Consider the following 27,920-nt stretch of genomic DNA (forward strand, 5'->3'; position numbering starts at 1 on the left):
CTGAGAATTTCTAAAATAAATCTGAAGGGAACCTAATAAAATCAATAAATTCCTACGACATTTTGGTTAAAGCATATTTCATTTAATGAAGCCCCTTTAAGATACCTTAAACTGAACAGCCTACCATATGGCCTTACAAAGAAATCCATGTCCCCATTAAGGCTACAGGAGTGCAATTCACCAAAATTACTGGTAAACATATGTATATATTTTATAATAAATAATGCCAAGGCTGTTTAAAATAAATACAATCCAAAACATGAACACAATTTTTGGTAAGGTATTTTGCACACAAAAAGGACAAAAGAGAGCTGGCTACCCTCTCAATTTTGTTTTTTACACATTCTAATGAAAACAGATTCACTTCTCCAAATAGTTTTAAGTACAAAATTAGACTAAGGGTTTTTAAGAAGTCTCTCTACCATATCTCCCCACATCATTTTTAATTTCAAAATCTAATTCACAATTACATGTTGGAAAAAGGTTTTTTATTGTTTGGGTTTTTGTGTTTAAACTGTAGATGAACACTCTATAGTAAGTATCCTATAGGACTTTGGATCACTTAGCCCTTTCATAAGGAACCAACTCAACAAAAATATTAACTAAGAAGAAATATCACATCTCACTAAAAAATGAGTCAAATTACCTTAAGCAAAAATATTATCTACCATTCAAATATGTGGAATAGTGGATTCCCATTCATCTAAAATAAGTGGTTTTCAGAATGAACAGATTTGTTGTTTTTAGAAATGAATATATTTTCTTAAACATATGTACTACTAGTAAATTCTAGAAACTGTGTGTCCCAAAGAGACCTCCAATGCCCTGACTCCATTGACTTAAACCCTGATAATCTTACAAAGTATCATTATTTCATATTTAGCCACTTCAGCAAATAACTGTGGAAGGAGGAACCTGACCCTGCACATACAAAGACTCTCACTTTACCAATCAGGAAAAGGGTTAGAATTAGCAAGCACAAATTAACATCACGGACATTGGACTTACTTAAGGATGACCAGAGCTAAAAATAATCCTATTAATGGGGATGCCAATGCCAATTTCTACTGCCCTATTCCATCCGACATAGACTGAAGGTTAATTAATGACCCCGTGGCTAATTAATTTACAAATGCCAAACACCAGATAGAGTTTTCTATCTCAAGTAACCCATACATGCTAGGTTTAGGAGGGTGATCTAAACATTCAAGTCTCTATGTCTGAGAATATTCAATTTTCCAATAATGTTCAATTAGAAATAAAACCAAACCAACACATCAATCAAATCTTTTTAAAAGCAGTTTTTCATAACTTTATAAATTACAAAACAATTAAGGTTTTCATTTATAGATATAGAAAAATGTTCCTCTCTTTAAAGGGTGTATAGAGGTCACAGTAAATTTTGTTAAGCTGAATTAGAATTTTAAAGTGGCTCTTTTAAAACAGCTTCTTTTTAAATAATAAAGCCACAGAAGAAAGGTCTTGTAAGTGAAAAATATTGCTAGTAAAAAACATCTTATGACACTAACAGGTTAACTTTTAGTGTACAATACTGAGAATTACAGTAACAAGTACATTAAAAAAATGAACACTGAGGTTGTTTTATGTTAACCAGATAATAACCCTTGGAAGGATATCAAACTGAATAATTTCCCTCCAAATCTTTTGGAGGTTTGGTTTTATGTGCATATATCTAGCAGGCATCTGTTGCTCAAAACAATATTAAGTAGTTATCGCTCGCCATTTGAGAGTCTTTCTCCAGAATCATAATGTTCTTGTGTCACCCGGGTAGATGTGGAATTGGAATTTTGCAGCAAGTTCATTAACAGAACAACTTTATTATCTATGTGCTCTTGGAGTTTGTACATACGCTGGTCAATGTAGTCCATAAGTTTCTTCTCCATTAGTTCCATATTTTTAGAAATTATCTTTTCCAAGTAGGAACATACAGGCTGCTGTTCTACTCTGTAAATAACAGAAAGAGAGAGTAAGGTATCGTTGACTAGTGTCATACAGCTCAATACCCACAATAATACACTTTTCTATTTAGATCCCTCACCTGTCTCCTGAGCTCCATGCCCATTCCTACCACAGCCAATGTGCCTTGCACAATTCAACGTGTCCAAAATGGAAATTAGTTCCTTCACCTGAAACTCACCCTGCCTTCACAACTCCCAATTCACAATACTTGCAGTTTCTTCAGCTCTTCACTCTTACTCCCACCATCTTCAACAGCTGTCAGATCTAACTGGTTCTGTCTCATTTTGAATATCCCACCTTTTTTTGCCACTCACACAGCTCCCCAGTTCATGCCCTTGTCTCTCCTGGACTATGGCAATAACTTCCTTATAGACTTCCTGTTTTTAGTCTCTCCCAATTTCAATCCATCATCCACACAGCTATCCAAACATCTTCCTATAAAGCACAGGTTTGAGCATGTTGTTCTCCCTTAAACACCTTCAGCCCTTACTGCTTACAGGATAAAAGAAGGCTACCTTTTCAGGCTTCATATTACTCCCTATCACATACTATATTCTAACCAAACTGGCCTATTTGCTGTTCCTTATAGTGCATCTCCAACACCACAGGTATGGACAGGCACTCCACCTACCTCCACATGCCTTTAAACAGGCTGACCCTCCCCTCCCACTCTCTATGCTTAGAAAAAACTTCTCAGTGCACTTCTTAGAAATCTTAGCTTGCTTCAAGGTTCAGGTCAGGTGCCACCTCCTACTTGAATCCTCTTCCAATCACCCAAGCTGTGAGCGCTTTCTCCCTGCTCAAATTATCTTTTACTTACTTGTCTGATTACATATATCCAACCAAGTAGGTCTACATAAGCTTCTTAAGAAGAGAGATGGTTTTAAACAATCAAGAATGTACATTAAATTGAATGTAACAAGAAAAAACCCTCAGTTTTTAGATTTAAACACATACCCAATAAATTACTCCATTGTCATTTCTTTCAAAAATCCCCCAGGTTACTTTTGAATTTCAAAATTCAAAAGAAAACTGGATTCCCAGCTTTAAAAAAAAAAGTTCCATATCCTTCTTCTAAGTAGTTCCACCCAAAGCCATATGTCACATCTGTGGACCTTAGGCAAGATTTAAAAAATTATTTTGTGGGTAACTGTCTGGTACAGCTTTGAACATTTATTTTAACATCACTAGACTAACTGGGTAACATGAAGAAAGGGGATGTTCTGGCACAAAAAATATGTACATTTATAAAAAGTAGTATTTACTAGACTACTATTGTTTCACACTGCCTACTTAAGCAGTTGCTTTTCTGCATCACCATGCAACTATTTAGTTAAAAGGCTATTTTGCTGTAATAACAGTAATGATGATAATAATACTATGACTATTAATAGGTCACAATTATAATACTTTAAGGCTTATCACTTTCTTCACAGAAATGTGATACAGTTAGTGCAAGTATTACCACAATTTTAAAAAGAAGGAAATGAACATTACTTAACTGAGCCTATAGATGATCTAGGACTTGAATGCAGGTGTTTACAAGCCAACACTAGTGTTATCTAGCACATACAACACTTCATCTCTCATCTCAGTGTCTTCGCACTGGCTGCCCCCATGCCTGGAATACACTCTCCTTAGCCCCAGCTCATAGAATCCCTCTTTTCCTTGTAAGATATACCTCATGCACCACCTTTCCTTATCCCCTCAAATGAGTGCCCTCCCTTTCACACTACCTTCTTTTAAGTATTTTGTATTTTTTTTCTTTCTTCTGCACATACATATGGATGACCTCGTGGTAGCAGAAGGTTAAGTAGGCACTGCTTCATTTGGTATACTTGTAACCCCAGGACCAAACACGGTGACTGCAAGGTAAAACTCACAGCATCTCCCTGACCTTCTGAACTGCCTAGGTGCTTCCCATCAAGCCATCACCCCTATCAGTGACAGCACACTCAGCATATGGAAATGCAACCTGGCTATGCTGTACCTGTGTGTCTATATCAATGCTAGACCTTGATGGCACAATAATATACCTAAATGCTTTTTGATGATTCTGAAATTCTAAGTCAGACATGACCTGTCAAAGGAAATTTACTGCCCTTTCCCCTTTCCCTATCACCCAACCCTGATAAAAACTCAAACAAAAATCAAACAAAAAATAAACCAACCAACAAAAAAGAATCTAAACCCAAACATAAGTGACATATAGACCTAGTTTCTGTTTTTGGTATTTTGGATTTTCCCACTGTCTCAAGATCAACATACAGAAAAAAATAATCATTTTCTATTCCATTTGCCCCCCCTCTTTCCTCTCCCTAATTTCTATTTAACAGTACCATCCACCATCATCCAAGTTCCAAAACTCAAGTCATTTTTGACTCTTTCCTCTACATGTGCCACATCCAATCAATTCACAAGTCCTACAAAATCTACTTCTGTAATAACTACATTCATGACCACAACCATGCCTCAGGCTTTCTTTCTTTCTCCCTTAGACTACAGCAATAGCTTCCTAACATTGCTCCCCCCGCCCCCCAACACTGGTTTGCCTGACCATTTCACACTACAGACTGATGCAAGATTAATCCTCCTAATCTATGGTTTTAATCACATGCACCCTACTGCCTATAAATTAGAAGTCTGAACCCTTACAAAACCAGGCTCCAGTAGACAAACTCCTTTTCCAATCTTTTTTACTTTTCTTCCTTTCATAGACCCTGTGCTCTAGAGAAATCGAACTGTTATTTCCTGAATGACTTGCCAATTTCTCTATCTTCATGCCTCCATTCTCTCTGGCTATGACTTTCCCAACACCCAAATATTTTCCATTGAAAAGCTTACCCAGTAGCAAAAAACTGGAAACAATGCAGATGCCCATCGAATAGGGAATGGCTAAAGAAACTATGGTACATAAATATACTATGGAGTATTACCGGGTTCTAAGAAATGTCAAATATAAAGCAATTCACAAAAAACATTCTGTAAACAGAATCAGGAAAGAATCGAAGGCTGTGTAATTTTAATGACCAAATTTCCCCCTCTCTTTTTTTTGCCATGGCGAAGAACTATAAATACTCTGGTTTGTTGAAGCATTTTCTCCCCCTCTTTATTTCTGTATTTTTTGTTACTTACTAGTGAAGGATGAGGAGATACATTCAGAAATGAAGGAAATGTAAACACAAAAGCTATTAAAAATTTTTGTTAAGAGGAAAATCTGCCTCTTTTAAGGTCCAGTTCAAAAGTAAACTCCTTTAGGGACACCTTTCTTGAATCCCACAATCAGCAATGATCTCTCACTTTTCTGAATGTCAAAGCACTAAGCCAATCTTAGGTATTTCACAGTCTATCTTATACTATAGTTGTATTTGTTTTATTTCTCATACTACATGGTAAGCTAAAGAGGTAGCAAAGTATAGTAAAAGACAGTAATGGACTTGAAAATCTGGAAACACCTGGATTCACATTCTCTTTAGATATTTCCTCACACTATAACCAAGAGCAAATCACCTAAGCTCTATGCATCTCAGTTTCATCATGAGTAAAATCAGGATGATAAAAATATTAAGCAGTTACTCACATTTCTATACGACTGATAATACCTGTATTACATACTATACACTATCAATAATACCTGGCTCACAAGGTGGTTGTGCAAATTACTTATGCAAAGCACTTTGGAAAACCTTAAAGAATTCAATAAATGTCAGCTATTACAATTAAACTCCTCAGGAGTTAAAAATAATGCCTTAATCTTCTCTGTATTGCCCCTGAGTGTTTCACACAGTCTTATACTTAATATTCACTTAAAAAATGAACATTGAATAATTTCATGCCAATACAAACAGCATTGCTATGAACAAGAACCAGAAAACGATAATGTGCCACGGAAAATTAAAGGACATAAATCAGTTTTTCTCCAGCCATCATTCCCAAAACAATAATGTCATAAGACTTACCCAATGCTTACAATCCCTTCATTTGGCTTTGTACTGTTTCCCTGAGGCTTATTCTTGTCTCCTACACGGAGATGGTTCACTTGACTACACAAGTTTTGAAGAAAAGGAAGCAGCTCAGAACTAGGTATATTTGAGTTATCATTTGCTTTCTTTTGCAACCAAGAGGATACTACAAATTTAAGATCATTTTCAGGAAGAATGCTGTTTTGTTGTGTACTTTTATATTCTTCGAGATCTGGAATATTTCCTCTAGCAGGGAGTTCTGTGTTTTTGTCAATGTAAGCTTTTATGTCTTCATTGATTGCTCCAGATGTCAATCCAGACTTAAAATGAAAGGGTGTAGTGGATGACTTGTGCAACCCATCAAGCATACGTTCATCTCCAAAAACAGCTGGTTCTTTCTTTCCCAAGAGACACTGAAGTTGCTCTTCTAAAGGAATACAATTCTAACAGGGGGAAAAATATATATATATATATAATATATATATATGTTATATAATATATATATTATATATATAATATATATATGTACACACACACATATAGAGAGAAAATATATTTTAAAAGAAAATACTTACTTTGCTTATTAGCAGTACTAAAATAATTTTTTACTTTTGAAGTTTTACAGCTTTAATTAGCTCCATCACCACAGTAAGAATTTTCATTTGAGTGAGTTGCTCTAAAGGCAGTACTCTCAAAATGCCGCTGTCTGTGTGGCCTTACTAACTACACCTCTCTGAACCTCTTTTTTCTCCTCCTTAATGTTCCTTTAAAATGAGTTTTGACTAAATGATCTAAGGTCTTTTCTAGTTCTACTATGACTCTGTAACTCTCCAATTATAAAAAGTTAAGTTAACCATGAACTACTTTAGGGTAGCTCTCTGGTCCTCTTCTGAAAAGTCATTTTTTCTTATTCAGGGATGATGCAAAGCTCATAATTATTTTTAATATTGCTGCAAAATCTCATAGTAATAGGTTTATGGTAGCATACATATAGCCAATCTTCAAATGTGGCTAATAATAGTAATTTCATAATGTCAGTGCTCTTACTACTACAATACAAGTGTAAGCTGTATGTATATGTGACCAATTCCCCCTTCTTCAAACTATCTTTTTGACACAAGGAACAAAATGCCAAACAAATGTTTTTGCCATGGTATTCTTATTCTTGAACTATAAAATGCTCTTTTTTTTAATAAGAAAATGACTTTAAAGATATTAACTAGTTAATGCATTCCAGGGTGAAAAAAAGATGATATCAACTAGTTAATGTATTTCAGGGTGAAAAAAAGACCCTCATATTTTATTATAGAACATTTTATCAAGTGTTGCTCTGATAGAGAAACAACCTGGCAAGTCTGAACTTAAAAAACTAAGGCCTAGGGCAGCTAGGTGGCACAGTGGATAGAGCACCGGCCCTGGATTCAGGAGGACCTGACTTCAAATCCGGCCCCAGACACATAACACTTAACTAGCTATGTGACCCTAGGCAAATCACTTAACCCCACTGCCTAACCTCCCTCCCCCCCCAAAAAAAGCTAAAGCCCCTAAAACATCTTCTATCTCTGTGGTATCATAGTTTCTTCTAGCCTAGTCTTTAAAATTACAATTTTAATCCCTCAAAATGACTAATTCATTAGAAATTAATATCTAGATGACATACTCTGAAAGCAGGCAATGCACATGATTTTTTAAAAATTCCTAAAAAGTAACTGCTAAATCAATGTAAAAAAGGGAAAATATACAAAGATTCAATGTATTTTTTGATGGAGATAGTCTGTTCATTTCCATTAATTTCTAATCAGTATGCTAATACTGCATGATGACTTACCCGTTGTTGAAATCGAACCATGTTCATGAGTTGTTGAGCACCAGGTGATAATTTTGACCCCATGGATTCCATCATAGTTTGAACTCTGTCTAGATCTATCCTTGATCCTACAGCAGGAAAGCTTGTTGAAGAATTTGCAGAAACTGCCCTTACTTGGACTACAATTTTACTCACAAATATACTTTGTTTATCACCAAAAGAGAGCAGCTGTTAAAAAACGTTTTTCAGAAAATTAGAATGAGATAGTTATACATTCTTAATACATCTGAAATGTTAATAATATTAACTCTACAAGAATGAAATTTTCCATTTTTTAATATTTGTTTCAATTATTTTAATATCAATTACAGTTCTTATTTATCCCATCCCTGATACTCTCAAACTTGCTATTAAGCTATTCCACAGAGTAAAATTTAATATAACAGCAGCCTGTCTTTGTTCCTGTTCAGGGGGATTATCTACCAAAATCCCCAAGAGTTCCTTTTAAGTTGGGTCGACTGCTGGGAACTTTATGACAACGTTATCATGAGTTTATGAGGATATAAGACAATGTTTTAACACCATTAACTGCTATAATTGGGTCTGACACGCAGTCCTTCTGGTTCAATATTTTGGCTTAGACAGTTAACATAAAGGTTTGTGTTGTAGAAGGCTGTCCTTTTATAAAGCAAGGTTATCCTTCCTCAATCTCAAAAAAGTTAAGGATACCTTAGTACCTCAGGTATTTTGGTTGCCTCATAAAGAAAAAACAAAACAAAACAAAATAAAACAAAACAAAAAAACCAAGTTCATGAACCCCAGGTTAAGAACCTCTGGTCTAAACTATTTATAATAATTTCAATCAATATCACCACTTGATAGTAATGAGTTACATAAAGTTTCATACTGGCTATGTGAAATAATAATTCTTTTCATTTGTCCTTAACTCTCTCAAGGTTCTAGAACCCCAAAGAATATGATTAAAAAAAAAAGTTGGGATTCACTTGATTCATAAAGGATTAATATGAATTTTCCAGGCTGAAGAGTCCTAATCTTTTTGCTATGTCAGAATAAAGCAGTCCCCACCTCCTGAATGTTTTGTTGTCCTGTAGCAAATTCTATCCAACTATGTTCGTTTTTTCTTAAGAATTACTTACAGACTCCTATTGGTTCTAATTCTTACTTACAACACCACTAATGTGAAAATGTTTAATGGGAATGTATATGTATAGCCTGTATCAGATTGTGCGCCGTTTTGGGGAGGGTGGTGGGGAGGGAGGAGGAGAAAAACTTTAAACTCAAAAGCATATGGAAGTGATTGTTGATAAATCAAAATAAATTAATTTTAAAAAAAAGAATTACTTACAGAACTGCAGCGTGCACCAAGTAAATAAAAGTAAAAACATATTCTATTACTTTCAGTACCCTTCAAAACATATCTGACTAGTCACAAAAGTACAAATATTACATATACCAACAGCTCAAAAATCCAAGCAAAAAACAGAGAATTTTAGGGAAAAAACTTTATAAATTTTCATAATTTCAAACAAAAACTGAGTAATTGTTTAGTTGATTAGTCGTGTCCAACTCTTTGTGACCTCATTTAGAGTTTTCTTGGCAATGATACTGGAGTGGTATGCCATTTCCTTCTCCAGCTCATTTTACAGATGAGGAAACTGAAGCAATCAGGGTTAAGTGATTTGACCAAAGTCACACAGCTAGTTAAGTGTCTGAGGCTGGATTTGAACTCAGGTCCTCCGGCGCCAGCACTCTATCCACTCCACCTGGCTTCCCCAAATTAAGTAAATCTAATTCAATTAAAATAGCTAATGATAAGAGCTAACATATATTTTGCACTTTAAGGTTTATGCAGTACTTTACACATATTATTGCATTTGGTTTTCACAACAACCCTGTGAGGCAGTAAAAATCCCCATTTTACAGATAAGGACATTGAGGCTAAGATAGATTAAGTGACTTGTCTAGAACGACACAGCAAATAAGCATCTGAGGCAGAATTCAGACTCAGGTCTTCCTGCCTCTAATCCCAACATACTCCAGTCACTGCACCAAAATGAAAAATTAAAATAGTAAACTAACTTTAAACATGAAAATTAATTCTTTAAAACAATATGTTCTAGCTGTGTGACCCTGGGCAAGTCACTTACCTCCAACTGCCTAAAAAGAATGTTAATGAAATGTCTTACCTTAATTTTACAACAGTCTGAGGGGCATTCTAATTTTAGGTATTTCTTATACAAAGTAATCTCGTTTTCACTAAAAAAAAAAAAAAAAAAAGAAACAATCATTTTTTATTCGATGCATTGTCACTTTTTAAGAGTTTACATTTTGTGCATACCCTTTGACCCAGCAATAGCACTTCTAGGGCTATATCCCAAAGATATCATACAAATGGGAAAAGGACCCACATGTACAAAAATATTCATAGCAGCTCTTTTTGTGGTGGCGAAGAGTTGGAAATTGAGAGGATGCCCATCAATTGGAGGATGACCAAACAAGTTGTGGTATATGAACGTAATGGAATACTACTGTGCTATAAGAAACGATGAACAGGCTGACTTCAGAAAAACCTGGAAAGACTTGTATGGTCTGACGCTGAGTGAAGTGAGCAGAACCATGAGAATGTTGTACACAATAACGGCCACGCTGTACAATGACTAATACTGATAAACTTAACCCTTCCTAGCAATACAAGGATCTAAGACATCTCCAAAGGCCTTATGATGGAAAATGCTATCCACATCCAAAGAAAGAACTACGGAATTTGAATGCAGATTGAAGCATATTATTTGCTAATTTTTTTTCTCTTCTATCGAGTTTTGTTTCCTCTTTCTGGAGGTTCCTCCTATTGGTTCTAATTCTTACTTACATCACTAATGTGAAAATATGTTTAATAGGAATGTATATGTATAGCCTATATCAGATTGTGCGCCATCTTGGGGAGGGTGGTAGGGAGGAAGGGGGAGAAAAATTTTAAACTCAAAAGCCTATGGAAGTGATTGCTGATAAATCAAAATAAATTAATTTTTAAAAAATTTAAAAAAAAAGAATTTACATTTTAAAGTTAAATGGTAATGAACCAACATTTAAAAACTACTGGTACTGTTTCCTAACACTATGCCACTGATTCAAGATGGTAACAGGACAAGGAAGCAATCAGCAAATCTTTCAGTTTGGCTAGCTCAAAAGAAGTTAACGAAACGAAGCTGCTCCTGTTGCTTAGTCATTTTCAGCTGTGTCCAACTGTCCCTGACCCCATTTGGGGTTTTCTTGGCAAAGATACTGGAGAGGTTTGCCATTTCCTTCTCCCGAATTTTACAGATGAGGAAAATTGAGGCAAACAGGGTTAAATGACTTGCCCAGGGTCTAAAACTTTTAAGTGTCTGAGGCTGGCTCTGAAATCAGAAGGAGTCCCAGCACTCAGATAAGCACTCTATGCACTGTGGATATCCAAAATGGGGTCACAAAGAATTGGAACTGAAAACAACTAAACAAAAACTGTGAAATTTTAAATTGGAAAGGTGGCTTGGACTTAGATTAAGGAGAACCTTCAATGCCATGCACATCCCAAGGGAAATTCTGTGTTATTCAGTAAGGAATGGGGAATCACTAAAGGTTTTTAAGCCAGAAAAGGATTTGATTAGATCCATGTGTTAGGAAGATTAACCTGGCACTACAGTGTGAAGGATAAATAAAAAAAAGGGAGCCTGGACACAAGGAGGCAATTTAAAAAGTTAGTAAAATAGTCTAGATTTAATGAGTGTCTAAACCAAAGGAGCGAAGAGGGAGTAGAAAAGAAGGGGTTGGATTCAAAAAATATTACCAGGGTAGAATGGACAGACCCTGGACACTGACTGGATGTAGGGATGAGGGAAAAGGATAAATCAAAGATGAAGTCAAGGTTTTGAACATGGAAAACTGAGAGACTGGTGGTGCCAAAAATAGAAATAAGGAAACTGAGAGGTGCAAGTTTGAGAAAGATGATGATGATTGTGGTATGGGACACATAAACTTGAGGGGTGGGTGGGAAACCTAGGTGAAAGTTTCGATGAGTTAAAAATGTGAAACTTAAGGTCAGGAGGACAAAGGGAAGGAAAGAAAATCCAGTTCTTAAGCACCTGGAATGACTTGGAAGTCATCTGAAGAAAGATGACAAACAATTGAAGGAGTTGTAGTGGCAAAGGAAAAAAAACTTCTAAAGAAAGCATTTCGGGGGTCTAGAAAAGGAAGAACCAAAAGAAACTAAAAAGCAAGAATCAGAGAAAAAAAGAATAACCAAGAAAACAATGTCACATAACACAAGAAAAGAGAAAGTGGTCAAAAATCTCAAATGATGCAAAAAGATTAAAGAGAATTAAAGAGTCACTGAACCTGGCCTCAAAATATACTCTACTGAGAATATTATATAGTTAAACTTTTGGTCAAAATACTAAAAAATCAATTAGTTATTAAGAAATGGAATATTCAACATGAGTAAAAACAAGCTAATTATCTTTCTGCCTAATCTACTCCTCCTTGCAACTTTGTTATTTTGATCAGCAGTCCCCCTACTGAGCCAGTTTCTCATCTTTGAAACCTTGGACTGATCCTTCCCTTTTCCTTCACCTCCCATATCTAATCGTTTAACAAGTCCTGTCTTATTTCAACTCTGCACCATCACCCTCAACCATTCCTTTCTCTATTCCCACTGTCATCACCCTATTACCACCGGTCTGGATTACTGCAGTAGCCTCCTAATAGTTCTTCCCACTTTGGGACTTTCTCTACTCAATTCATCATTTATACTGCTACAAGAATAATCTTTCTTAGACATACAGATCAAGTCACACTACTACTCTGTTCAAAAATCTCAATTACCTGTTGGGTACAGTTCAGTCTTTTTTCATTCAATATTCACATCTGATACCTTCCCCCTGCCTTTCTAGCCTTCTCTTATTTCGTTTAATATACTCCCTGCTCCAAGCCAAGATACACCACACATTGTTCACAGACCTGTAGCTTTCTAACAAGCCTTTGCTGACACTACTATCTATACGTAGATTGTCCACCTATTAAAGTCCTACCCATTCCATAAAGCCCAATTTAAAAGCTACCTGAACCATGAAGGCTTCTGTGACCCTCCTGGGTCAGTGGTAATATTTGCAATCAAAATAATGGTAATTCACATTATTATAATGTTTTAAAGCTCAAAGTGACTTACAAACATTATTTCCTTTGATTCTTACAACAACTTCTGAGGTAGGTACTACTGATCTTATTTGTCCCATTTTACAGAAGAAAAAATGGGGAATCAGGGTTAAAGGAGGCAGGGAGAAAGTGAAAGAGAAAAAGAGAGAGAAGGGGGGGGGGAAACAGGACAGTGAGAAATACAAAGTTTGTAACCATAACTGTGAAAAAAATTTTACAGCAAGTTTCTCTGATAAAGACCTCATTTCTCAAATACAGCAGGCCTACACAACCTGTGGTCCACCAAAGGATTTCAGGCAGCCCGCAAAAAAATTGACGTTTTCCTCTACATTTTTCAAGGGCTGACCTAAATCCTTTGGTGGGCCGCAGGTTGTGTAGGCCCGATACAAAGATTTGAGTCCAATTTATAAAAATAAGAGCCATTCCCCAATTGATACATGGTCAAAGGATATGAACAGGCAGTTTTCAGATGAAGTAATCAAAGCTAGCTATAGTCATATGAAAAAATGCTCTAAATCACTAACTGACTAGAGGATTGCAAATTTTAAAAACTCTGAGGTACCACCTCACACCTATCAGATTGGCTAATATGATAGAAAAGGAAAATGACAAATGTTGGAGGGGATGTGGGAAAATCAAGACACTAATGCACTGTTGGTGGAGTTGTGAAGGGATTGAACCATTCTGTAAAGCAATTTGGAGCTATGGCCAAAGGGTAATAAAACCCATGCATAGCCTTTGACCCAGCAATACCACTACTAGGTCTATATCCCAAAGACATTTAAAAAAAGAGGGGTGGGGGCGCTATTTGTACAAAAATATTTATAGCAGCTCATTTGGTGGTGGCAAAGAATTGGAAATTGAAGGAATGTCCATCAACGGGGGAATGGATGAACAACTTGTGGTATATAATTGTGATGAAATACTGTTAAGATAGATCAATCAAACATGGGTGTATGGGGGTATGTGTGTGTGTGTGTAATACATAAGACAGATCAATCAATCATGGGTGTGTGTGTGTGTGTGTGTGTGTGTGTGTGTGTAATACATAAGTACTATAAGAAATGATGAGCAAGATGCTCTTAGAAAAGCCTGTAAAGACTTAACATGAATTCACATTTAAAGTTAAATTAGCAGAACCAGAACACTATACAGAGTAAGAGGAAAACTGTACAATGGCCAACTATGAATCACTTAGCTATTCTCAGCAATACAGTGATCCAAAACAATTCCGAAGGACTTGTAAAGAAAAATGCAATCCATCTCCAGAGAAAGAACTGATGGAATCTGACTGCAGATCAAAGCATATTTTTTTTACTTTATTTTTCTTATGGTCTTTTTTTGGTCTGTTTTTTCTTTCACAACATGGCTAATATGGAAATGCGTTTTGTATGACTGTATATGTATAATCTGCATCAAATTGCTTGACTCCTCAATGAGGGGGGAAGGAAAGAATTTGAAACTCAAAATTTTAAAAAAAGAATGATAATTATTTTTCCATGTAACTGGGGGAAAAATAAAATATTAAATAAATATATTAAAAAAAAGATAAAAAGAGCTACTGTGAACAAAAAATTCATTATCCTTTGGCCAGCCAGGTTAATACTCACAGCTGTTCAGCTTGGTAAGACTTATTGGGGCATATGCCACAATGACACAACTTTTGAGAATCTAGGGTTACACTCCCATAACAGGATTTGACTTCAAAATTTAATGGAAGTAAAAAAAAATAATAGAATTAAAAGTAAAATTGGCATCTCAAACTCTCCTTCATTGGCTTCAAGTCAGAAAATGTAGCTTAAACTCTATTATCTCTCCTTCCCAATCCATATGGCAAAAATCACTAGAAGTCATTCTTGTCCCTCCCTCTCCCTCAATCTTTAATGATTCCCCACCGCCTATTAATCAAAGTCAACAAGGCTCAAATTCCTTAGCCTGCCATTCATTTTCCTTTTTTTAATGTGTTTTGATTCATTTTGTTTTTATGTTATAATCACTTCTCAGTAATTCCCCCACCCTCTGTCATAATGACTACTGAAAAAGTTAGGCAAACCACCTGACTCCACACTGGTACTTATGAAATAACAACATTCCACACTTACCAAAAGAAATATCAGTAGTCTGGAACCAGAAATAGTCATTGCATTGATTTGAATTGTGCAGGCTTCTAATGATGTCTTAATTTACATTATCATAGTCATTGTGTAAATTGTTCTGCTGGCTTTGATTTCTTCATCATTAGAACCGGTCTCACATTTCTCTGAACCACTCATTTTCATCATTCCTTGTGGTAAAGTAATAATCCATAACATGCATACACCAATTTGTTCAGCCAATGCCTAATAAATAGGTTTTTTCTGGGTTTTTTGCTATTACCAAAAAACATTGTTGTGAATATTGGTGTTATAGGACATTTATTTCTCTCACAGGCCTCGTTGAGTTTGGCTCTTTGGTTCAATATGGATGAACAGTTAAGTAATTTTCTTATGTGCTTCCAAATTCCAGTTAGTCTTAATGAACTTCCCCAAAAGTATATTAGTATTCCAGTCTTTCCATAACTCAATCACCAGACTCCCTTTCTATCCTTCAAATCTTTCACTTCACTCTCCTCTCTCCACATACAATCCAGCTACATGGGCCTACCTGCTGTTCACACGTCACTAGGCCTGGCATACAGAAGACCTAAATTCAAATCTCATATCAGACATTTATTAGCTATGAGACCCTAAGCCAGTCACATCACCTCTGTTTACCTCAGTTTTCTCAACTATAAAGTGGGGATAATAATAGCATCAACCTCCTAGGGTAGCTGTAAGGTTCAAATGAGATAATATTTGTAAAGGGTAACTTAGCACAGGGATGGGAAACCTTTGGCCTCAAGGCCACATGTAGCCCTCTAAGTCCCAAGTGTGGCCCTTTGAACCCAAACTTCCAGAACAAATCCACGGGCTCTTTCACTGAACCCAAACTTCCAGAACAAATTCATGGGCTCTTTCACTGAACCCAAACCAAATCCGTTAAGGATTTGGGCTGTGAAGTTTGGGTTCAAAGGGCCACACTCAGGACCTAGACAGCCACATGTGGCCTTGAGGCCACAGGTTCCCCACCCCTGGCTTAACAAAAGGCCTAGCATACAGTAGGTGCTCTAAACACCTTTCCCTTTTCTCCTCCATACTTTTTCACTCCTTGTTAGCCATGCCAAGAATGTTGTCCCTCCTCAACCCTGTGTCCTGGATTCCCTGGCTAATCTTAAATTTCACTTTCTCTAGGAAGCTCCAATCCCCATAATGCTTTCTCTGAGAGACTGCCTTCCATTTACTTTCTATATATATCTTCTAGATGCACAACTATTTGCAGTTTGTGCAAAAAACAAAGACCGTTTTTTGCCTTTCTTTGTATTCCTAGAACTTAGCACAGGGCCTGGGGTACAGCAGGCATTTAATGTTTGTTGACTGGAGAAGCTCTAGGCTGTATTAGTGAAGAAAATAATCACATAGAAAGGAAATTATAAATCTTTCACAGTATAAAAGTATCCAGTACTTTGTGTAGTCATGTTATTTCTCCTAGTAGAGTTTAGGTTTATAAAGAGCAGCACACTGTTCATGAGGCAGAAGTGTCCAACTTACAAACATTATTTATAGGCAGAGTTATCATGGCAAGAATGTCCTGCCTCTAATTCCTTATATTACTTGCCTGTCACTGTAGGGAGGTTCCTGCTTCCCTCCAGGGGGAAAAAAGGCAGGAACAAAGGGAAAAGAGAATAATAGGGTGAAATCATTCAAGAGTAGGGAGAGGAAGAACCCTTCCTGCCCCTGTTTGGGGGGGGGGGGGAGACTGTTACTTGGAAAGGGAACTAAAGACTAGGGTTATTTCCAACTTTCCATTTTGCCAAATAGATCTCAGTATACATTTTCCCCTAGAAACAACAGGAAAATACTATCAATTCAGCTGCATTTTGAGTTAAATAAGCTTTTGAAGAATGATGTGGAAACTCAGCCAACACATAGGATGTTGTTTATATGGGAAAAAGCATTTGAAGTTCTAAACAACCAGCCTGAAAGCAAACTTTTGGACTACAACCCATTTGAAAACTGAAGGCTGTATTATGAAGTGCAAAGAGCATTAGAATCACAGCTGGGAGACCTGGGCCCTGGTTTGGATGACATCACTAGCTACCTGTACTCTCTGGAGCTTGTTTTCCTACCTGTTATGGGGCAATCGGGCTGGAGTGGGCAGGAACAGAAGTTCCGAGATCCCTTTTAATCTCTAAAATGCCGATTTTTCAGTACATCTTTGTAACCCCAACAGTACCATGTGTGTACTTTCTCAGTAAACATTTGAATTATGAATTTGATATTGACATCAGGGTCAATGATGAATCAAAGAGCTGGGATAAGTAAAATATAAGCAAAAGATTAAAAAAAAAAACTTCAAATTTTAAAGGCACAAACCCGTTATGCTGGACAGTACAAACACTCTCTCCTCTACCGGTTCCACAGTATTCCTCTCTGGCATACACTTCCATATTCCTGGCTTGACTTAAAATCCCAAGTGAAACTATTTCTTCACATCTGTGAGGATTACATTTCAGGTACAGGAAGCAGGAACTTTCATCTTCATTGTCCACTTTCCTCTTCAGAAGCACAAGATCCTCACTGAAAGATTATTTGTTTTTAATGTATATTTAGTTAACAGTATGAGTTATTATTAGATATCATTCCTTTCGAGATTTTAATACCAAGTTCTGCCCACAAGCTGAAAACTGTATCTCCAGTCCAGGATGACAAACTTCTAGCTTCGCTGGCATATCACCGAACTCCCCTTCTTTTTTTATCTCTGCCTTCATTTTCTTTTAGTGGGAAGCAAAAGAAAAATATAAAGTCCTTTTCAATTCCATGAGAGATGGAAAAAGTTGTTTTTTGAAAACTAAACAAGTGGTCATGAATACACAAACACTTCCCTTAAGAAAAACTGCAACCTCTCTTGGGCTGTTTTCTCCTCTATAAAATAGGTGTAATCAGAGAAGTCAATAACTATTTCGAATTTAGGAACAGCTTCAAAGTGCTATTTCAAAAGGGAGTGAAGAATGAACGTGGCCAGTTTTTTACTGAAGAAGCTAGGAGTAAAACATAGCATATGTAATAACATATACTGTAGAAAAACCGCATTCACAGCAAGCACAGGGGAAAAAAAGCACTGGACTTGAAATCAGAGGAATGTAAGATCTGATTCTGCCACTTACTACTTGACACTGGGCAGAGCATTTCAATCAAACTGAACCTCATCAGTAAAATGGGGGTAAGACTTGCCCTACCTACCTCACAGGCTTGATAACATCAAAAGATTTTGAGCTGAAAAGGACTATGTGGATCATCCTATCCATTCTCCTCACTTTAGAGAGGAGGAAATATTAGTAAGCAGATTAAAACAGCTGACCTATGTAGCAGGTTGAAGTTTGCAAAGCACTTTACATACAGTACCTCATTTGACTCTCACGTTCCAGAGTCAAATACACAGGTATTTTGTTAAAATGAGCCCACTGTACTGAGATATTAGAAGATTAAGTGACTACACAGCTAGTAGGTGCCAGGAATGGGTTTTGAATCTATTTTTCTTCTCTCTCCAAGGCCATCATTCTTTCCATAATATCTAGCAAACTAAAGCCTGAAGAAATAAAAAGACTTCCCAAAGTCTTATTGGGGAAGAAAGAAGCAGAGCTGAGTTGTGGACCTAAGTACTATTCTTTGCACTAAACCATGCTATCTTCTTGTAAGGTAAATGCTCTGTAAGCTGAAAAGCTCAACAAAAAGGTGAACTACTGTTATTATGAAAATGGTAGCTGGTTATTGAATCTCGTGTATGTATGTGTGTGTGTGTGTGTGTGTGTGCGCGCGCGAGCGCGAGTAGGATCACAGTATTTAAAATCGGAAGGTACCTTATTACTGACATAAATGCAACTTTAAAGTTTGCAAAGTACTTTATGTAAATTATCTCAGTTGAGCCCCAAAATAACCTTATAAATAGGCACCACAAGTATTGTTATCCCTGTTTTACAAATCAAGAATTGGGGGCTCAGTGAAGTTAAATGAGTTGTCTGAGATTACACAAGGTAGTGTTACAGGAAATATCTGGATCCAAGTGTTCCTGATTCCAAATTCCTTGTCCAGTACTATATCCATTAGTCTATGTGCTCAATCTCCTTATTTAACAGATGAGAAAACTGAGGAGGTTAAGTGACTGGACTCAGGTCATAAAAACAAAAAGTGGAGTTGTGCACACAAACAGAAATACACACTCTCCACTATATATGTATATGTACATGTATATATACACACACACACATAATACACTATGTAATTTACATCATACATAAACATGAGTAATAATTTATATTACACAAATATATTTATATAATACATACTATACACACACATAATACACACAGGCATGTGTACACACATATGTTGTCTGGAAAGAACACCGGACCTGTAGTCAGAGGTGATCGAGGTTCCAATCCCTGTTCCTACAATTATCAGCTGTGTGACCAGGAACTCGTCTAGTCAAGTCAGTCAATAAACATGTATTAATTACATACTCTGCACCAGGTACTGTGCTCAATGCTGAAGATATAAAGCAAGTCAGTGAGTGAGTCAATAAACATTTATTAAGTGCCCACCATAAGCCAGGCACTGTACTAAACTCTGCAGGATACAGAAAAAGGCAAAAAGTCCCTTGAGAGCAGGGACAGATTATCAAGAAAGGCAGGACACTAGCATTAAGGAGGACAGGGAAAAGATTCTTGAATAAAGGATTTGAGATGAGACTTGAAAAAGTCATGTCTGAGGCTGTGTCTTTAGCTGCAAGGTAAGATTAGGTATATTTGCACCATCTGCCTCACGGAGTGGTTTGAGGTTAAGTGCTTTCTATGTTATCAGTCCATATCCACGTGTGCACACACCTACCCACATGCATGCACCTGTGAATGCGCCCAGTAGGCATGCATGTGCATCTATGCACAAATACACATACATGCACAAGTGCACGCACCTGTCCACATACACCTGTGCACACACTCCCCACCCCTCCCGCCGCCTTCCCAGGGGTCCAGACGCAGGGAAAGGCCACCACCCGGGACCTTGGGGGCGGGGCATCCAGGGGAGGGGTCCCGAGTCCCTACACCTACCCCGGCGCCGGTGACCCCAGCACCTCCTGTTCCCAGCCATAGCCATCGCCGCCGCCGCCGCCGTCAGGGCCTCCGAGGCCAGCCAAAGCCAGGCGCAGGCTCTGGGCCAAGCCCCGCCGAGGGGCCTCCCAGGAGGAGGAGGCCACCAAGCGGGAAGCCTCCCCGCAGTCCTCGGTCCCCGGCTCCATGCCGCGCGCAGGCCCCGCTGGCCGATGCCGCCTCTGCCTCCCGCGCCAACCGTTCCCTTCCCGCCCAGGCTGGGCCGGCCCGGCCCGGCCCCACCCCCACCCCGAATCCGGACCGAACCGATCAGGGCAGGGGCTTGAGGAACCTCCCTGTCGTGAACACGTGTTTCAGACCGGGTAGAGTTCGCCAGAGAAAGAGCCACTTCCAGGTACCTTAGCTAGCCCGAGCCGGCGGAGAAAAGATCACGTGAACCAGGAGCCCTGAGCTACGCATGCGTAGGACGCTTCTCCTTGGCCTCCCAGTTCCACAGAAATAGCCGTGGAAACGAGGGAGGGGGAGGAGCCAAAAGAAAGGGCATGCGCATTTCCTATCCAGCGCTTTCCAACCTGTTTATTCCCCATTCGTTCATTAGTTCAACCAGCCTTTATTAAGCACTTATAGGGATGCAGACTCAAATGTCTCCTGCTTTCAAAATGCTTATTCTACTGGATTGAATGAGGGAAGGGAAAACATCAAACTATATATGAAAAGGAATGGGGGGAGGGGCACTCGCAACCTTTGGGGAATTCAGAAGGCGTTTTGTAGAAGGGGCAATTAACCCGAATTTGGACGGAAACTAGAGGTTCTGAGACAGAAGTGAGGAAAGAGTTCATTTGGGACGTGAGAGATAACCTGTGCAAAAACTCTGAGACTGGAGAGAAGAGGGAAAGATGCTTAGCTTAGAGCGTTAGGCCAGGGTTGTCTTTGGGAATTCAGGGGGTAGGTACCATTATATAGTGCTTACATCCACCCTGTGAGGGAGGAGATATTATCCCCAATTTAGAAGTGGAGAGACTGAGGCCTGGCGAGGTTACATGACTTGTCCAGGGTCATGCCACTGTTAAATGTCAGGCAGTATTCAAACTCCTCTCCCTGACTCCAAGGTGACCCCAGACACCTAGATGCTTCTCTGAGGGGAGATCTAAGTAAAGTTGTTGAGTGTGTTCAAGGCCTCTGATGCTGACGATATGACTCATCTGCTAAGGTGGAGAACATGTTTTAAGAACTCTATTTTAGAAAAACAGGACAGCAATTTTGGGAGGAGATTGTGGAGGGAAGTAGAAAAGTTTGGGTCAACTAGAATTTAAGGATTGAGGGTTTGACAAGTGTTGTGAGAGGAGTTAAAAGAACAAAGTAGTCAGGGAACAACTCACGAAGTGATGGGACTTCCTGGGAAAGACAGGATTTAGATTGCTAAAGAAGGGAACTGTGAGAACAGAGCTACAAAATTTACAACGGGACAATTCCTTCCTCTGCCACTTACTACCTGGGTGACCTTAGGCAAGTCATTTTGATGGAATCCTAAAAAAGCTGCCCCCAGCCCCAATATTCTAACTTCCTGAACAGTAGGTAGTCCTGATTTAACCACACAATCTAGCTTTAGCCATACCACAGGCCCCCAGACTCAATACAGCCACTGCCCCCAGCTAGCCCCAGATCCAATTCAACTATTGGAACAGGTGTGTTCTTGTACTCAATCACAGTCACATCATCCATTTAGCCCAGGACAGGATCTCAATACCTAACTATCCATCTTGATCAGATAGGACCATAATAGCTAGCCAATCAAACAACAGCATGACCAAGATGTTTGACCACTGAATCATGGGACCCCTCTCCTACTACCCAATCCCTTGACAAACCCCTTCTGCCTTTTTAATATTCATATTTTCTGGCGGCAGCTAGGTGGCGCAGTGGATAGAGCACTGGCCCTAAAGTTAGGGAAGACCTGAGTTCAAATTCGGCCTCAGACCAAACACTTGACACTTACTAGCTCTGTGACCCTGGGCAAGTCACTTAACCCCAATTGCCTTAAAAAAAAAAAATTCATATTTTCTGTTGTATAATCAGCATCATTACACTATAAATTCGCCTTTGTCATCTTACTAAGTTGCTGGTTCCTCTTGGAACCTAGCCGGCTTCTGAGGGGCATCAGTCCTCAAAAAATGCCTGTAATTAGATTAGAGGTGGTCTGACTGAATTCTTTGAGACACCGCCACAACACTCCCATGAAAGCAAAACAATGTAGCCTTTCCCAGTCTCACTGTCCTCATTTATAAAATAAGAGAGTGGAACTAAACTAAGGGACTAAGGTCTCTTCCAGCTCTAAATCTGTCTTCCTATCACCGTCTGACATTCATCTTGGTTATGTTGACAGGAGGTCTCACAAACTTAAACTTGTTTTCCATACTATAGAATACAACTATAATTTTCAGAGCTCTCCATCAAGTTAAATATTTTCTACCTTCCTCAGTCTAGCCTGGACTGAACCTAGTGTTTCAATGTTTTCCTTCCCTTCCCACCGACAACCCTGAAGGGTGGGGAGAAGGTTGGGGGAGGGAGGACTAAGCCGTGCCCCTTGGTCTTCCTTCCCTTTCCTTTCCTCTTCTCTGCTTATCAAAGTACAAATCAGCACCACCATCTGATTGTCTTAAATGCCCATGTTCTTTCCAAAGTCCAGGGCACATGTTTTCCTACTCTGTCCGAATGAGAAGACACCTTCCTCCAAATCCTTTCTTTTGAGGCCTCTGGGAAGAGTCTACCTCTTGACTACATTCCCCACCCCCACTCCCCACTCCTCCACACTCCCTACCCTCCTCTTGCAACTGGGGGACCATAAGACAATTTAATAGGATAGATTTTTTCCCCAATCCATTTGTTTTCATGCCATCCTAACATAACACCATACAGAGCCTGTGAATGGCTGAATAAGAAGCGTTAAGGGCAGAAACCACAGCTCAGAAATGTAACATCTTGTCTCCAAAATTTACAAATCAGGGCCTTTGGTTGTTTTTCTCTTTTTCTTTCTTTCTTTCTTTTTTTTTTTTGAGGTGAGTGGTATTTGTTTTGGTGTCATACATATATTTAGAAGGTTTTTTTGTACTATAATTAACATGCTTCTTCCCAGTTCCTGGGTTGGAGGGGTTGAAAATACACACACACACACACACACACACAAACACATAATGCATATTATATATATATATATATATATATGTGGCTATATTATTAGTCTTTTCAAGAAATTACTAATTTTATTTACTAGTGGGGGTGTGTGTTCAAAGTAGGTTAGTTGTTAATTTTTTAAAACAAAAGTTAGTTAAGTTTTCATTTCTTTAGTTGATCAATAAAAATATTGTCTTAATGATTAAGTATTCAAAAAATGTTTGCCATATAAAAAAAACAAAATTTCCTGGGTACACATCCTAATAAAATTTGTTGTGCTCATCCAGGTTACTGAGTAAGCTTTTCTTCGAGATAATCAGTGGATTGGAGAGGCATCATGGCACAGTGGCTGCAGGACCACTGTCACACCATGAAACTGCAGGTCAAAAAAAAAAAAAAGAACAACTAATCCAAAGTAAGTATTGCATGGGAGCATTTGAGGGGCAGAGCCAAGATGGTGGAGGGAAGCCAGGAAGTTGCCTGAGCTTTCCCCAGTTTCCCTTGGAAACAACATTAACTCAAGCTTCTTGATGGATTCTGGAGTGATAGAACCTACAAAAAGATGGAATGAAACAATTTTCTGGCTTAAGATAACTTAGAAAAATTCAGGAAAGGTCTCTCTCACTTGGGTAAATGGGGAGTGAAGCCCAGTGAAGACAGTGTCTGGGAAAGCCATCGAGAGGCTCTTAACCACAGCATACATCAGATACAGAGGCTCCTCAGTCCTCGCTCAGTAGGCCAGTGGCCTCCAGCCCCATTACAGAAGGCAAATTGCCAGCCCCAGAAACCAGATGACAGTTGTGACGAGGCTGGGCCACCCCAGTGGAATAAGCAAGCCACCAGTACCTGAGGCTGCAGTGAACAAAGTCAGTGACCAGGCTCCTGGCCCCCAGCACAGGAAGTATGGGACAATGTCCCCTGTAACCCAGGAGCAAAGCTCAACATTAAAAGCCACAAAATGGGCAAAAATAGGAGCAATAAACAAAAAATAACCTGACCATAGAAAGTTTCTGTGGTGACAGGGAAGATCAAAACACGAACTCAGAAGAGGATGTCGTCATAATGTCATGATGCCTACATGTGAAACCTCAAAGGGGAATATGAATTGGTCTCAAGCCCAAAAGGCCTTCTTGGAAGAGCTCAAAAAGGATTTTAAAAGTCAAATAAGAGAGGTAGAAGAAAAATTGGGAAAATAAATAAAAGGTATGCAAGACAGAGTCAACAGCATGAAAATGAAGGACAAAAAAGACTGAAGAAAACCATTCCTGAAAAAATACAATTGGCCAAATTGGAAAAAAAAAATTCTACTGAGAAAAAGGAACGTCAAAAAATTGACTGAAGAAAACAATTCCTTAAAAAAAATACAATTGGCCAAATGGGAAAAAAATCCGCTGAAGAAAACAACTTCTTGAAAAGTAGAATTGTCTAAATGGAAAAGGAGGTACAAAAGCTAACTGAAGAAAATAATTCCTTAAAAATTAGAATTGGACAAATGTAATTATTGCATGGATCTGTTCTCTATAGAAAAGCATATAAACAAAAAAAGCATATACTTTTAATTATAGAAATCTTCATAAAAATTATCAGAGATGTTTTTAATAATATATTTTGGGCAGCAAACACACACATGACTATAAAATTTTCTTCCATGTACATTGACTATTAAATAATTTATATTGTTAATGATGACTGTTTATACCTTTTAACACACCACCCAGCCCAGTGACTGGCACATAATAAGCACTTGATAAATGTTTATTCATTAATTATAAATGAAAACTCAGATTCTGGCTGTGTGACCCTTAACCCTTACCTAAAATTGGAGAAGGAAATGGCAAACTATTCTAGTATCTTTGCCAAGAAAACCCCATGGACAGTTGGTTCCTGGGGTCACAAAGAGTTGGACACAACTGAAGAAAAAAAACTTGTTTGATCCGTTCAGTGATAATAAGCATTTCTATCAGGTTACCTAAGTGATATTTTGAATGTCCTCTTTCACAACATCAGACATACCTAAATATGTTTTTGCTATACATATATTCAGCTTCAATTCAACAGATTTGAAACCTCTACTTAATCTGTAGGTAGACATTATAATGAGCTCTTACAACTGAAATCTGAGATTCTAAGTTGAATGATTTCAAGCAAGTCATTTCCCTTCTCTGGGTCTCAGTTCCTTTTTCAGTGAAATGAGTGGGACTAGTGAGTTGTCTAGCTTCAAAAATCTTGTGGTGATTAAGTCCTCTGTGTTTACTGATGTTTGTAGTTTAAAAAATAGGATAAGTAGAAATTTGAGGCAGGTACTTTTTCTTTAAAAGGAAGATATGATGGATTCCTTTCTTTCCTATAATTATTTTGGGCTGCTCTATGAAGTTAGATGGATGAGACTAAATGGTTGAACATAGACCTTCAGTGAGAATGCTGAGATATATTGATAGGAATGATAGGAACATTTACCTGGCAGTTTATTGCCTTATACCTAAATAAAAGGTAGAAGTGACCCATTCAATCTGACACAAAAAACACAACATTCTTCCTTCAAGTTTATAAACAATTATGTGTGCTAACATTAAAATATAATCTTTGTTTTATTTTTAATAGTGTGATAGGGCATATGCAGAGCTGCCCTGCCTCCTTGCCAGGTATTTGTGGTAGCTCAGTCCTTGGGACCTTCAGGAATGAGGAGTCCCTAGAATTGGGGAACCTGCCCTAAATGCTCCTAGCCTGCCAGGTTTAACTCGGCAATAAAAGACTCCAGTACTTTGGGGAAGGTGGTAGCATTCTTGGCCACGAGCAGGAAAAGTAGATGACTTTGGATCTTTAAGAAGGGAGTGACTCCACCCTTAAAAAAAGAAATGTCTCCAAAAGAAGCTGAAATGGAAAGCAAAATGTTGCTGGCCTTCTCACTGGTTCCTTGCACTCTGAACTCCCATCTCTCAACTGGGCCTTTTCACTGGCTGTCCCCATGCTAGAACATAGAATGAGAACGTAGTAGAAAAGTAGAGGGTTCAAATGTCCTCAGTCTTGCTGTGCCCAGCACAGTTCCAGTTAGACAGTAAATTTTTAAAAGTCTAAATTTTAAAAAGAATACTATGTGGAAACCTTCCCACCAGTGTCACACATTTAGGATTCAGCATTTCTTAAGTGGAAATTTTAAACTTTTAAGAAGTTTTTAAGTAGAAGATAGTGGTTCACGTCTCAGCTCTGATACTACCTTTGGAACATGAAAAAGTCACTTAGCTTTGCTGGGCCTCAGTTTCCTCATCTTTAAAATGACAGGGTTGAGCTAGATGGCCTTTTGGTGTGAATTGTTTCTATGGTTCCTTTTGGTATATTGCAATTTTTTCAGATTATGAATTTATGTGTATTCATGAGGTTATGTTGGAAGAAGTAGAAAGGTTAATTTTCTCGTACCTCTATCCTTCACGATACAGTAACATATTCAGTATCATATTTATACAATATAGCCATTCTTGGTAATATATCAGTGACTTAGTCACATTCTTTAAATAATTCCTAGGTAAGGAATCTTCAGCTCTGTTAAATATGTTTATATAGCTTTGTGGAAGAAAACGTTAAATAAGAGAGCATGTAATAAAGAAAGAGCACTGAATTTGGAGTCAGAAAAACCTAGCTGTTAATCCTTGCTTTACTGCTTGTCTTGTATAACCCTGTATAAAATATTTAAATTCATTTAATCTCCATCTCCTCAACTATAAAATGGAAATAGTATTATGTGCCCTACTAAATTACCTCACAGGAGTATTGCATAGATATGAGAATACGGTATGGGAAAGCACCTTAGAAACTCTAAAGTGCTCTGCAGACTCCAGCTGGCTGTGACCAGCACTGATTTCTGTCCCTTTTATTCCTTTGCAGACTCATCTAATCTGATTTCTCATAAACACCTCATGTCCCTCTGTTTATGGTTTGAAGGCAGGGGACAGGTATGGAAGTCACACAGGACCTAGTGACTTTGATTTCAAACGTACACATACACACACATACGCATGCATGCGCGCTCACAAACACAGTCATGTAATAATCAATTGGAGCTTAATGGATGGAAACTTGCTGGTGAACTGAAAATCATTGAGGTCTAAGTGACTGGCAATATCAGAATGAACTGGTAATTTTGGGGGAAAGCAGATAATTTACCTATGTTTGATTGACAGAGGAAGAATAAAGTAGCTGGTAAAAGTGGATATTGGATCTTAAAGGATTCCTAAAGTATAACAATTTGAAATTATATGATTAATGTAAATGTGCTAAATTGAATGGCAATGACTTAAATTGTTATAATGAGAGAACAAATGTAAAACACTTTGCAAACCTTAAAGCCCTATCTAAAATGCTAGCTATGTACAATGATATTTGGGAAAGTTAATTCTGGATTCCATTGGATTTGAATATCCACCCTGAACCCCGTATCATTAGAGACTTCAGAGATACAGCATTACATTGGATACCTAGAATTGGAAGGGGCCTTGGAAATCATCTAGTCCAACATCTTCATTTTATTGATGAGGAAATAGATCTAGAAAGGAGTGATCTGCCAGAACTCACACAGGTTAAGTAAATAGCAAAGGTGGGAAATGAGACACGCCCC

General features: G+C 38.1%; 1 protein-coding gene across 1 annotated transcript; it reads right to left on the reverse strand.

Moving 5' to 3' along the window:
- Positions 1–60: 60 nt before the first annotated feature.
- CUNH10orf88 (chromosome unknown C10orf88 homolog) lies at positions 61–20,328 on the reverse strand. Its single transcript, XM_027839778.1, has 6 exons — positions 20,141–20,328; positions 17,409–17,612; positions 9,957–10,026; positions 7,771–7,977; positions 5,940–6,385; positions 61–1,965 (listed from the first exon to the last, which is right to left on the reverse strand). Exons 1-6 carry the CDS (start codon positions 20,326–20,328, stop codon positions 1,731–1,733), a joined length of 1,350 nt encoding a protein of 449 aa, XP_027695579.1. The 3' UTR covers positions 61–1,730.
- Positions 20,329–27,920: the final 7,592 nt, after the last annotated feature.

The sequence above is a fragment of the Vombatus ursinus genome, unplaced genomic scaffold (genome assembly GCF_900497805.2).
Source record: "Vombatus ursinus unplaced genomic scaffold, bare-nosed wombat genome assembly UNPS02014833.1, whole genome shotgun sequence".
NCBI classification, from domain to species: Eukaryota; Metazoa; Chordata; class Mammalia; order Diprotodontia; family Vombatidae; genus Vombatus; species Vombatus ursinus.

What these genes read in the sequence shown, in the direction of transcription:
- CUNH10orf88 (XM_027839778.1), bottom strand. Translation starts at nt 20,328, where the DNA reads ATGGAGCCGGGGACCGAGGACTGCGGGGAGGCTTCCCGCTTGGTGGCC. An exon ending in TGGTTCGATTTCAACAACGG is followed by an intron (nt 6,386 to 7,770) that starts GTAAGTCATCAT and finishes TCCCCCTGTTAG; the next exon opens with AATTGTATTCCTTTAGAAGA. An exon ending in GAAGGGATTGTAAGCATTGG is followed by an intron (nt 1,966 to 5,939) that starts GTAAGTCTTATG and finishes TGTTATTTACAG; the next exon opens with AGTAGAACAGCAGCCTGTAT.